We start from the raw sequence: 14,062 nt of genomic DNA, 5'->3' as shown, positions 1-14,062 counted from the left end.
GAAAGGGTGAACAAGGGGGACAGTCACTCGACAGATCAACAGGCCCAGGCTCCCTAATAAAAAGTCAGTGATTGGTCCAACAGTCCCGAAACACCGGATGACACTGCAAGCAATTCCACTCGTGAATTATAAACCTCTTGGGTAGTTTGGAGGAGGGGTGCGGACAAAGCTCCACACTCCAATTAGTTGCACACGTGAAAAAAATGACAAACTTCAAGGGCAGTTCGTGGCCAACACAGCTCATAAAAAGCACAAAAACGAAGGGAGTTTGGCTGGGCCGTTGCTTAAGGTGCAGGAAATTTGCACTGAGTCTGGTTCTGGAGACACCGGTGTGGCTGGGTTAGGCAGAGGCCATTACCACTAGAGCTATGGCTAAAAGTACAGTGTCATATGTAATACAATCCGGTTTGGCCAATCCCGAATCAATAATAAAACGTCAGTGGAAAAATCAGCAATGGTGGAAACAGTAAAAAGGGGAATCGTTGTTAGAGGGGTTACTTATCTTGAAGAGGGGGTTATCGTGATAAACCCCCTCTGCCTTCAAGCGACGCTTCCCCCTCTGTAGCCACGCAGTCTGTTCTGTCAGGTCACTCCTCCGGCGTTACTCCAACAGCCGTAGGTCTGGATGCCGTGTCTGTGTGTCTGTCTTGCCTGGGACTCGTCTGCTTGTCCCCCTCTGCTTCTCCGTCAGGTCTGCTACCCCGTCAGGTCTGCTTCCCACCCAGGTCTGCTTCACCCAGGTCTGCTTCCCACCCAGGTCTACTTCACTCAGGTCTGCTTCTCCTCCTTCTTGCCTCTATGGCTGCCTTTTAAGACAAGAGAAGGACGCCAGCCCACTGCACAAAGCTCCCTCCACTAATTACCTACACCTGTCTTCAATCAGGGTCACTCCTCCCCACATTCATTCAGGTGATCAGAATTAAAATAAAGGTACAAAATGTTTAAAGAAACTGGCCTGTGACACCCCCCCACACTTAATGGTTCTAGTCCCTTAGAACCCGGTCCCCAGTCACTCAACACACACAGGCAGACGCTACTCACACCCTGTACCTTGTTATGCAGGGTTAAAACATGACAAACAAAGTCCACATCCCTGTACCTTGTTATGCAGGGTTAAAACATGACAAACAAAGTCCACATCCCTGTACCTTGTTATGCAGGGTTAAAACATGACAAACAAAGTCCACATCCCTGTGCCTTGTTATGCAGGGTTAAAACATGACAAACAAAGTCCACATCCCTGTGCCTTGTTATGCAGGGTTAAAACATGACAAACAAAGTCCACATCCCTGTGCATTGTTATGCAGGGTTAAAACATGACAAACAAAGTCCACATCCCTGTGCCTTGTTATGCAGGGTTAAAACATGACAAACAAAGTCCACATCCCTGTGCCTTGTTATGCAGGGTTAAAACATGACAAACAAAGTCCACATCCCTGTGCCTTGTTATGCAGGGTTAAAACATGACAAACAAAGTCCACATCCCTGTGCCTTGTTATGCAGGGTTAAAACATGACAACCAAAGGTTCATGATAAAATCATTTCTGCCTGGCCTGGACCCTGTGATCCCTCTCCTGGCATGTCAGATGGTTAGGGGGCTCAACCCAAGTATATAAAAATCCTGCCGACAATCGCCAAATGTAACCGGTGGCCAACAGTGTTGGAAACACCACAAATATATATACGGGGAGCCACCCAAAACCACCAGGCACAGACAGGAGATAGGATACAACAATGATCTTTATTTATAATAATCTGAGTAAAAAATCATGTGGCGCGACTCTAGGCCCGCCCCAGTCCAGAGCTAGGTGTCCCTCCAAGGTCCTCCACTCGATCAATCCTCCTCCGTCCAGCTCCAGGATAGACTGAAAGGGTGAACAAGGGGGACAGTCACTCGACAGATCAACAGGCCCAGGCTCCCTAATAAAAAGTCAGTGATTGGTCCAACAGTCCCGAAACACCGGATGACACTGCAAGCAATTCCACTCGTGAATTATAAACCTCTTGGGTAGTTTGGAGGAGGGGTGCGGACAAAGCTCCACACTCCAATTAGTTGCACACGTGAAAAAAATGACAAACTTCAAGGGCAGTTCGTGGCCAACACAGCTCATAAAAAGCACAAAAACGAAGGGAGTTTGGCTGGGCCGTTGCTTAAGGTGCAGGAAATTTGCACTGAGTCTGGTTCTGGAGACACCGGTGTGGCTGGGTTAGGCAGAGGCCATTACCACTAGAGCTATGGCTAAAAGTACAGTGTCATATGTAATACAATCCGGTTTGGCCAATCCCGAATCAATAATAAAACGTCAGTGGAAAAATCAGCAATGGTGGAAACAGTAAAAAGGGGAATCGTTGTTAGAGGGGTTACTTATCTTGAAGAGGGGGTTATCGTGATAAACCCCCTCTGCCTTCAAGCGACGCTTCCCCCTCTGTAGCCACGCAGTCTGTTCTGTCAGGTCACTCCTCCGGCGTTACTCCAACAGCCGTAGGTCTGGATGCCGTGTCTGTGTGTCTGTCTTGCCTGGGACTCGTCTGCTTGTCCCCCTCTGCTTCTCCGTCAGGTCTGCTACCCCGTCAGGTCTGCTTCCCACCCAGGTCTGCTTCACCCAGGTCTGCTTCCCACCCAGGTCTACTTCACTCAGGTCTGCTTCTCCTCCTTCTTGCCTCTATGGCTGCCTTTTAAGACAAGAGAAGGACGCCAGCCCACTGCACAAAGCTCCCTCCACTAATTACCTACACCTGTCTTCAATCAGGGTCACTCCTCCCCACATTCATTCAGGTGATCAGAATTAAAATAAAGGTACAAAATGTTTAAAGAAACTGGCCTGTGACACCATGTCACACATTTTGTTGCTCTGATTGGTTGTAGGTCCAATTGTGTTCTATTGCATTTTACTGGGCATGTTGATTGAGGACTGGACTCCTGGAAATCAAAATTGAACAGAGAATTTCCAGACTCATTCGCATTTGCGAATTGGCCTGGCGATGTCAGGCTAGATTTATTGATGTCAAATTTTTTTACAATATGTCTAATATATACAGTTAATTTAACATATTGAGTCAAAATGTACTTTAACATAATGAACTCCAATCAAAATGTACCATGTACTGAGTGATGTTGCCGTGTGTTCATCCCCACCCTGTTACCGCGCCACCCCGAGGAGGTCAAAGGTCAACTCTGTGACATCAAAGGCGAGGTGCTGATGGGCGGGCTCGAGGAAGACCTGCGCGGTTCCTGATTGGCTGGTGGCTTGCTGCGCGTGTTTGAGGGCATCCAGTGTGTCATAGATGACTCTGGCCCGCTGCTCCTCGGAGGGCGGGTCCGCCCAGCGGGGGCACGGCAGCGAGGGGCAGTGGAGAAGGTAGTAGACTGATGACATGTAGGTCTTAATGAACTCCTGTTTCACATGGAGAAAGTCTCTCTGCAAACAAACAATAATAATAATACAAAGGAATGAATTAAGTTTACAGTAATAACTGTTATTAAACACAGGGAGGAAGGAACGGTTCATACACAAAGTCAGTAGTCTGCAATAACTGTATGTACTGTATACACACACGCACATGGTAACACTTTGCAATAATAGTACATCAATTAAGGGTTAGTTAATGATTAATAAGCATTAGCTAACCCATAATTAACCATTATTAAACATTAACTAAACATTAATGAAAGTGTTACCCAGAAAGGATTTACCAGAATGGAATTATGTTAACATTTTGGTAGAGAAAAGCCAGCAGGTCAGAAGACACACATGAACAGGCAGCATTACAGCACTATCTACAGGTTAGTATAGGTATTACACGCACAGGCGCACGCACACACACACACACACACACACACACACACACACACACACACACACAGAGTCTGACCTTCTGCGCTCTGCTCATGTTGCTCTCAGCATCCAGCCAGGCGCTCTGAGGGAAAACATCAGTCAGTCAAACAATAAAACTCCACATCAGCCAGAGTACCAAAAGTCAATCAATATAACCAGTCAACAAGTCAGCCAATCAGTGAGCCAGTCATAACCAGTCAACAAGCTGAACTGTGTATGGATATATAGAGTATGGATATCAGATTTTCAAAAGGTTTTCCTCATCGAGTCTGGAATCACACCCGTTTCAAGGATTATGAAACAAGTCAACGTTACGTTATTATGTGGAGTGCTGTGCTGAACAGTGCTGCTGGACACTACAGGGAGGGGCAAGTTAACACCGGCCGTCGCTGTTCCTTGTTGTTCTGTATTCAAAGTTGGCAAAGTCGACATAATATTCTGTCAGAAAAGAGTCAGGTTCACCAAAGCACAGTGAAGTTGTTCTCTGTCGTCCCCCTGACAAGCATCATCACAGGGCAGCCTGACAGCTGAATACTGTATGTATGTATGCCAGTATGAAGCTCTGCCTACTGACCCTGACAGCATCCAGCAGGTCTGACTGGTACAACAACACAGGGAAGGTAGACAGCACAGGACTGCACATCACATCTGAGAGAGAGAGGGCAGAGAGAGAGAGAGGGGGCAGAGAGAGAGAGAGAGAGAGAGCAGAGAGAGAGGGCAGAGAGAAAGAGAGAGCAGAGAGAGAGAGAGAGGGCAGAGAGAGAGAGAGAGGGCAGAGAGAGAGAGAGAGAGGGCAGAGAGAGAGAGGGCAGAGAGAGCAGAGAGAGAGAGAGGGCAGAGAGAGCAGAGAGAGAGGGCAGAGTGGGAGAGGGCAGAGAGAGAGAGAGGGCAGAGAGAGAGAGAGAGAGGGCAGAGAGGGCAGAGAGAGAGAGGGCAGAGAGAGAGAGAGAGCAGAGAGAGAGAGAGAGCAGAGAGAGCAGAGAGAGAGGGCAGAGTGAGAGAGAATAACAGCATTAGCAAAGCAGCACTGTTCCTGGAGTCGCTAGAAGAAATGTGCAGGTTTTGTGTTGGTTTATTTTTGTTGTTGTTGTTTTTGGAGTTTGTTTACCTGGTTTGTTGATGGTTTTGTTTGGTGTTTGTTTACCTGCACTCTGCATGGTGGGCCTGTCCATCAGCAGTGTGTCAGCCAGCAGCTGTCTGTGCAGAGCCAGCAGGTGGACGCAGCTCAGACAGTGCAGCAGAGAGTCTGGGAGGACACTGACAGGGGACACATCAGAATCAGAATCAGAACCAGAATCAGCTTTATTGGCCAAGTATGTACACATACAAGGAAATTGGCTCCAGTTCGCTTAACTCTCAATGTCCTCTCACACAAAAGAAAAAGAAAAAAGCATGCTCAGGCTAAAACAAACAAGAATCATACCATTAACCAGTGTTGGGGGTAACTCATTACAAAAGTAACATATTACATATATATATATTACTTTTAGCAGTAACTCAGTAATATAACTTATTACTTATAGGATTTCAGTAATATTATACCAGTTACTTTGTCAAGTAACTCAAGTTACAAATTGAGTTACTTTTTTTTAATCAAAGCACATATTTAAATAATTTCCTAATCAAACTGTGTATTATGCAAATAACCACTATAGATGACAATAACAAAGGAAAAGGATCACATTTAGAATTTTGGATTGTTTACACTGACTTCAAGATGATTGAAATAATTTTTCGGGATGGTTCCGGGGTGAAGATGTCATTCTGATACTGCTGTTATTACAGTGAAAGTAATGCAAAAGTAGTGTAATAAGTAACGAGTTACTCTACAGACAGTAATATTGTAAAGTAACCTATTACTTTTAAATGAAAGTAACTAGTAACATGTAGTATATTACATTTTGAAAGTAACTTGCCCAACACTGCCATTAACTCACAGCACAAACCTGATGAAGCTGCTACAGCGAAACGCGTCGTTTGCTGAATAAATCACAGTAAAGCTATACTTCAGTGTGCGGTGGTACCTTCTTTTGTTTTATGCCTTGTACCTGCAACCTACCAGCACCTGATCATTCCACTGGCTGTGCGTGGGGACTCTCCTTTCTCTTCATATATCTATATATATATATATATATATATATATATATATATATATATATATATATATATATATACTGTAGTTCAAGACAGGATCAAGGTGGATCCTTGCTTTCTGTTGTACAACCTGCATCATTTGTCTTCAATCAGTCATGCGCGCACGTGACGTCACAATTTCTCAAAGCAGCATATAAATATATATATATATATATATATATATATATTTATCAAAAGAAGAACTATATTGCACAAAATATTTTTTTTTACTTGAAAGGCCTTGATTCCCCCCCTCCCTCAAATGCACAAACTTTTAAGGACTTCAAACATCAACGTAAAGGTCAGGTTTTGGTGTCAGTCCCAAAACTTCAACAATCATACAGGGAGAAATCCATCGTAGGCATGGGTCGGTTTGAAAATTTTGAAACCAGTTCGATATTCCCCAAAAAACGTATCAAACCGGTATATCGAATTTTACCAAAAACATATATATATCTATATCTATATATATCTATCTATATCTATATATATCTATCTATATATTTATATATAGATATATATATATATATATATATATATATATATATATATATATATATATATTGTGTACCCCATAAATGACTGTAATGCGACTGCAGTTGGTGGCGACAATGCACCTCTAAGCTGATATGCCAACCAGCACTAACACTGAATAAAAATAAGCAGAACCATTTAACTGTAACAACACAGTTTTTATTTCTCATAACTATTCAGCTTAACTTTTCTTCAAACATCAACATAATAAACAAAATAAGACTTTTCCCTACTAGTGCAACTTGAGAAGAGGCTAATACGAAAAATCCCTAACCCTATTTTTTTTTTTTTTTTTTTTTTCATATAATATTTTTGTTGTTGTTTTTTTCGGTTCGCACGTGATCAAACCGGTTTGGGCTCGTACACCGAACCGAACCGGTAAAACCGGGAATCGACCCATGCCTAATCCATCGTAGAAGAGGAGACATCACAAGACTGTGGAGTTCTAACAGTGTAATAAGGGCCAATCCCATGTCTTACTTGTACCCCTACGCCCCGGGTTTTTGGACTAACCCCCCACAACAGTTGGGAGGGGTACTGGTTGAAATCTAGCCCTATGAAATGGGACAACCCTTGGAGATTCTGATTCATCATCAGTAGTCAGACAGACGCCACCAGTTTGTTGCCAGACATCAAATCTATTTAGAATCAGAATCAGCTTTATTGGCCAAGTATGTAATTTGACTCCGGTATATGTTGCTCTCAATATTCTTACACAGGGAAAAAGAAAAGCTAAGCAAACTAAGCATACAAGCTAAAACAAACGGCTATTTACATTATAAACAATAGGTGTGAGGTAGAATGACCATTATAAATATGTATATGAGAAAAAAAAATAGAATCGTATATCTATGTACACTACAGTGTAAGTATGCAAGCCACACTGGACTGCAAACAAGGCTAGAAGTCAGATATTGCACAGTTGTATATGGATCTATATAAGCAAAGCTTTGAGACAGTAATTGCTCAAACATTAAGTTATTAAGTTATTGAGACACAGCTTATCCATCAAAGGGGGAAATGCAACATGGAAATGGGCTCTGATGCACAAATCAGCCTTAAAGGGATACGCCAACATTTTGAGAGTTTAGTACATGCCTTTATCTTCACTCTGCGTGCAGTACAAACTGTGGTAGAGCCCTCACTGCTACTTAGCTTAGCACTACAATGGCAGTCTATGGTACTTTTGCCTACTCCAATTCAGTCGCCCAAAATACACATTCCAACAGCACCAGAAACACTCACATGTACATGTTGTGACTTGTGTACTCATCATGCGATTAAATAATAATCCAAACTTACGTGAAACGGTCATTTTCGTAGTAAATCCACACACCGAGAACTAACAAAGAGTAATTGAACAAAGAGTAACCGAAGTTACTTCCTTGTTTGCCATGAGGCGCATGCGCTGTGCTGATGACTGCACACAGCACATGTGCCTCATGGCAAACGAGAAAGTAACTTTGGTCATACTATGTTAGTTCAGTTACTCTTTGTTAGTTCTCGGTGTGGATTTACTACGAAAATTACTATTTCGCATTATTTTGGATTATTATTTCATGGCGTGGTGAATATGTGAGTGTACATGTGAGTGTTTCTGGCGCTGTTGGAATGTGTATTTTGGGCATCTGAACGGGAGTAGGCAAAAGTACCATAGACTGCCATTGTAGCGCTAAGCTAAGTAGCGGCCCACAGGTTGAGAATGGCAGATCGAAAATACATTGAAAATACATGAAACTAAGATAATAGGATGGTTAGGATATTTTTTTAAATCTTTACTATCAAAGAAAATGCTTACATTTGTGTTTTCTTTTAGCCTTAGCCACCATCTTGCCGATGATTCGCAAGGCATTCTGGGAGATTTCTCATAACCTACCTCTAAAGAAGCTCTGTTTGGTGGGCTATATAGTCCTACCACTTCACCCTAGCCCTCTGTCCCAACAAGAATGGGGACACTCTACCAGGACACGTCTCTGTCCCAACAAGAATGGGGACACTCTACCAGGACACGTCTCTGTCCCAACAAGAATGGGGACACTCTACCAGGACACGTGAACGCATGAAATGAGGGTTAAGGGCTAAGTGATTAGGGGCAAGGGGTGTATTGGGATGTGAGGGTGGATTTTTCCTTGAAGGCTGAACACATCATCCACTGGGTGTGTTAAAGCTCTCCAGTGGTTCTCTCACCTGAGCTGGGTTCTGGTCCTACTTTTGGCTGATTTCAGTTTGACGATCAGCTTGGGCTGCTGCCTGGCCAGCAGCATCTGCTGCAAAACACCAGCTGGAGCTGAGAGAGGAGAGGAGGAGAAGAGAGGAGTGGAGAGGAGAGGAGGAAAGGAGGGGAGAAGATATTAAGAGAGGAGAGGAGGACAGGACAGGAGAAGAGAGGAGAGAAGGAGAAGAGAGGAGTGGAGAGGAGGAAAGGAGGGGAGGGGAGAAGCTATTAATAGAGGAGAGGAGGAGAGGAGATGAAGAGAGGAGAGGAGAGGAGAAGAGGACAGGAGAAGAGGGGAGAGGAGAAGAGAGGTGGGGAGAGGATAGTAGAGGAGAGGAGGAGAGGACAGGAGAAGAGGGGAGAGGAGAGGAGAGAGGGTGGGAGAGGAGGAGAGGAGAAAGGACAGGAGAGGAGGTGAAGAGAGGTGGGGAGAGGAGGAGAGGACAGGAGAAGAGGGGAGAGAAGAGAAGAAGAGAGGTGGGGAGAGGAGGAGAGGAGGGGAGAGGATAGTAGAGGAGAGAAGGAGATGACAGGAGAAGAGAGGAGAGGAGAGGAGGGGAGAGAGGAGGAGAGGAGAAAGGACAGGAGAGGAGGTGAAGACAGGAGAGGACAGGAGAGGAGATGAAGAGAGGAGAGGAGAGGACAGGAGAGGAGGTGAAGAGAGGTGGGGAGAGGAGAGGAGAGAAGAAGAGAGGTGGGGAGAGGAGGAGAGGAGGGGAGAGGATAGTAGAGGAGAGGGGGAGATGACAGGAGAAGAGGGGAGAGGAGGAGAGGAGAGGAGAGGATAGTAGTGAATGAATGAATTTATTTGGTGATAAAATAAAATAACACAACAGTACATATAGTAATGAAAGAACAGACAATATATCAATCACCGAGGATAAAAACACAAAAAAGTCCGAGGGCTTATTTCCATTGTGGTCCTCACATAAAACATATAGTAAGACGAGGCATACAAAACATAAAACACTTAAAACAATTTAAAAGAAACATAAAACAGCGGAGAGCGGTTACATTAAAGGAACTCAAAATAAAATAAATAGCAGCAGATCAAGCAAATAGCAGCAGGGCAATGTATCACTTATGCCACCACACAGGACTATATTGACAAATCTGCAGACATGAAGTCTAAATTGTGTTCACGGGGCTACCCTGTTGATTGGGTCGATGCGGCCTACATTGCAGCATTAAACAAACCCCGTCTCGATCTTCTTAAAACAAGTGAGAAAGGTGAGAAGGACTTTTCTATTACTTGTTCTACGGTTTATTCCGCCCATTCTCACCTCATCAAAGCCACGATTTTGAAACATTGGCATCTTTTAAGATCTGACACTGAATTATCAGATACTTTTAAACATCCACCCCTCTTTGTTTATAAATGTGCAAAAAACATAAGGGACCGTCTGGTACATGCCTCGTTTAATAATCACCCACAACCGAGACAGACTCTCCTTGCTCCTATAGCCAATGGGAATTACCGCTGTGGCAACTGCGCCCAATGCCACAACACCTTTAAGACCACCTCTTTTCACCATCCCCACACTGGTAAAAAAGATCCCTATCAAGAGTATTATTACTTGTGCCTCTACTCATGTTGTGTACCTTATTACTTGTTGTTGTGGACTGGCCTATGTGGGTAAGACGACTCGCAAACTCAAACAGAGAATAAGCGAACACAAGAGTTCTATTAGACGAAACGATCATCTTTACCCTATTGCTGTCCATTTTAATGATCACAACCATGATATTGCCTCATTACGTTTTTGTTGCATTGAGCAGGTTCCCCTGCCACCTAGAGGGGGCAACCATGACCTGCTCCTCAAAAAAAGAGAGGCTTTTTGGATTTTTTACCTCCAAACTTTAACACCTAAAGGTTTAAATGACAAACTACAACTCAACATTATGCTCTGAATTTTAATGGATATTTATTGCATTCTATTGTTGATTGATATTGTATTTATAGTTTGCATTTGCTATTTTCTAGTCTCCATTTATTTTTATTACTGGGTACTTGTTAATTAGTCTCCCTTTATTTATATCTTACTGGGGAACAATGGCCTTTTTGATTTTAAGTTTCCCTTTATATATTTTTTACTGGGAACTTTTTAATCAATAGCCCATTTGATATAAAAAAATTCTTACTGTGTATTTTAATCTTCCTCCCTTTATTTATTTATCACTGGGAATAGCCGTCTCAAGTTTCCTTTTATTTATTACTGGGAACTTTTAATCATTCTCCCTTTATTTTTATTACTGGGAAATGTATAGGTGTGTGAAGGCTGATCCTCATGTATTCTGTTTGCTCTGTATGTATTTATTATGATTGACTGACACCTGCAGTGTCTATTAGGCACGTTGTCAGCCTGATTGCTTGACTGTGATTGGCTGCTGCGACACCCCCTTGTGCCTATATATAACTGTTGTCTGCATTCAGAAATCACTTTTGCCAGATGAAGGTCTTGTGACCGAAACGTCGCCAATAAAAGTCTGAAGTGAAGTCAGTGTGCGGGATTTTCCTCTTTCAACTTACCTGATGCTCCGACGCACCTGACGCACACGGTTTGTGCAGAGATCACCCCTCTTCTACAATGTATCACTTATAAAAAGACTAAGCATTTTAATATATAAAGTGCGCTTTTCGACCGATAACCATCGGAGACTTTCAAAGTGCTTGGTGTCAAGGTGAGTACGGGGGTGCAACTTAAGTATAACTCTGATTAATTTGTTTTGGGCTGTCTGCAACCTGCCCTTTAATCGTTGTGATAGTCCGGTGTACCATGAGGTGGCAGCATAGTCAAAGTGACTTTGCACTAGTGCCCCGGCAAGAGTGTGTAATATATGAGTGTCTAGGAAAACCGTAGAGGAGAGGGGGAGATGACAGGAGAAGAGAGGAGGGGAGAGGAGGTGAAGAGAGGAGAAAGGACAGGAGAGGAGGGGAGAGGAGGTGAAGAGAGGAGAGGACAGGAGAGGAGATGAAGAGAGGAGAGGACAGGAGAGGAGATGAAGAAAGGAGAGGACAGGAGAGGAGAGGAGAAGAGATTTCACAAATGCACTTGCCAGTTTGAAAACAAGGCTGCTTCTCTCCAGAGACTGTTTAGAGCGAGAAGGCTCAACTGTCTGTATCAGTGGTGTTGTTTTTTACCTTTATTTATACAGGGGGAGTCTCACTGAGAGCAATGCTGTCTTTTTCAGGAGCACCCTGCATGTTCACGGCCAACAAATGCATGCTGTTTGCCCGGAACAACCCCGGCACTGCCAGCCCCACCCCCAAGATCTACACTGCCGACGGCTCTGAGCTGGAGTTTGTCAGCTCCTATAAATATCTCGGACTATGGCTGGACGAATCCCTTTCATTCAACACACACATAAACAACCTAGTGGCCAAAGTCAAAGCCAGACTCAGTTTTCTCTACCGCAACAAGGCGTCATTTACACACTCTGCCAAACACGTCCTCGTCAAAATGACCATCCTGCCCATGTTCGACTATGGTGACACGATCTACCGGATGGCCTCAAAGAGCATCCTCAATAACCTGGACACAATCCACCACTCTGCTATCCTCTTTGCCACAAATGCCACCTTTTCGACTCACCACTGTGACCTGTATGAACCTGTGGACTGGCCCTCCCTTCACATCAGGCGGCTTCAACACTGGCTTCAACTAGTGTACAAGTCCATTCTCGGCATGTGTCCACAGTACCTCTCATCCCTCCTGCATATTTCCAACAGCAATTACCGTCTAAGATCCACCAACTTCATCATGCTCTCCATCCCAAAAGCCCGTACTGTCTTTGGCCGTAACTCCTTCCGCTTTGCCGCAGCAAATGACTGGAACACACTTCAAAACACACTCAAACTCACAGCTCTCATATCTCTCAACATGTTCAAACACACCCTGAAACAGCTCGTAGTCGACCGCTGCACCTGCCGTTAGGCCTCTCCCTCCCTCTCTCCCCCTATAGTCCCATCATTTATTCCCAGCAACCCCCCTCCTTCTGCATCTTTGTTGATTGAATGTTGTTGTTTGCTTCCTGATTTTACTTCTGTCTTGTCGTTATTTACTATACGTATTTTATATGTGTTGCCTTGTGCTGACCTGATGTACTGTTTGTATTGTTTTTTACCCTTGCTGCGGCCCCTTGGCCAGGTCACCATTGTAAATGAGAATTTGTTCTCAACGGTTTTTATCTGGTTAAATAAAGGTCAAATAAAAATAAAAATAAACATTCACACACACCTTCACACCTGGAAGCTCACCAGTACAACCACAGTCTGATCTGATGGCCACTGAGCAGCTCCACTGGAGCAGTTGGGGTTAAGGGCCTTGCTCAAGGGCACATCGGTGGTGGTAATGGGGCAAGGGCTGCCTTGTCACTTTCCCCACCCAGATTTATTCTGCCGGTCCGAAGGATTGAACCGATGACCTTCTGGTCAGAACCTCGCTTCTCTAACCTTTAGGCCACCACGGCCCCAAACGTGTCACGTGGGTTTGGCCCCTGCCACGCCCCTTTATGAGACGAGCAGGTCCTGAGTCTATTGGAGTCAATGGGAGAAGTGATCGTGATCACAAATTACGATTCTTTCGCTCCTTAGTCACCAAAGTAAATATCACATCCAGTTTGCCACATACAGTATCTTATGAGCATTCTGACACTAAAATGGCATTTTTCAGACAGACAGATTTGGCAATAGAGCTAACGGCAGCAGGTAGTGATTAGCTAAAACTACACGTGAAGCTTGCAGATGTATTAGCTAAATCTGTGGTTGGAATCTTAGTTGTATCTTACATACGATTAGATTGAGCTAAGACGAAGGCAGTTTTGTGTTTATGTGTGCTATTCAGTTTTGTGTTTATATGTGTGCTATTCAGTTTTGTGTTTATATGTGTGCTATTCAGTTTTGTGTTTATATGTGTGCTATTCAGTTTTGTGTTTATATGTGTGCTATTCAGTTTTGTGTTTATATGTGTGCTATTCAGTTTTGTGTTTATGTGTGCTATTCAGTTTTGTGTTTATATGTGCTATTCAGTTTTGTGTTTATGTGTGCTATTCAGTTTTGTGTTTGTGTGCTATTCAGTTTTGTGTTTATGTGTGCTATTCAGTTTTGTGTTTATATGTGCTATTCAGTTTTGTGTTTATATGTGTGCTATTCAGTTTTGTGTTTATATGTGTGCTATTCAGTTTTGTGTTTATATGTGTGCTATTCAGTTTTGTGTTTATGTGTGCTATTCAGTTTTGTGTTTATGTGTGCTATTCAGTTTTGTTTATATGTGTGCTATTCAGTTTTGTGTTTATGTGTGCTATTCAGTTTTGTGTTTATGTGTGCTATTCAGTTTTGTGTTTA

At 43.5% G+C, this 14,062-nt stretch overlaps 1 protein-coding gene across 1 annotated transcript in view; it reads right to left on the bottom strand.

Annotated features, from left to right (window-relative positions):
- Positions 1-3,032: 3,032 nt before the first annotated feature.
- Positions 3,033-14,062, bottom strand: part of LOC310789166 (nephrocystin-1-like) — a gene marked incomplete at its 5' end in the record, with an annotated part of 62,579 nt that continues 51,549 nt past the window's right edge. Inside the window, 5 exons of the mRNA XM_083650756.1 lie at positions 3,033-3,419; positions 3,874-3,918; positions 4,411-4,484; positions 4,981-5,093; positions 8,691-8,790. Coding sequence (XP_083506882.1) covers positions 3,141-3,419; positions 3,874-3,918; positions 4,411-4,484; positions 4,981-5,093; positions 8,691-8,790 — 611 coding nt within the window. The 3' untranslated portion in view covers positions 3,033-3,140. The remainder of the gene's footprint in view (positions 3,420-3,873; positions 3,919-4,410; positions 4,485-4,980; positions 5,094-8,690; positions 8,791-14,062) is intronic.

Source organism: Poromitra crassiceps, assembly GCF_964638095.1.
Source record: "Poromitra crassiceps genome assembly, chromosome: 14".
Taxonomy (NCBI): domain Eukaryota; kingdom Metazoa; phylum Chordata; class Actinopteri; order Beryciformes; family Melamphaidae; genus Poromitra; species Poromitra crassiceps.
Note: the sequence above shows the minus strand (reverse complement) of the source record. Positions and strands in the feature narration are given on the sequence as shown.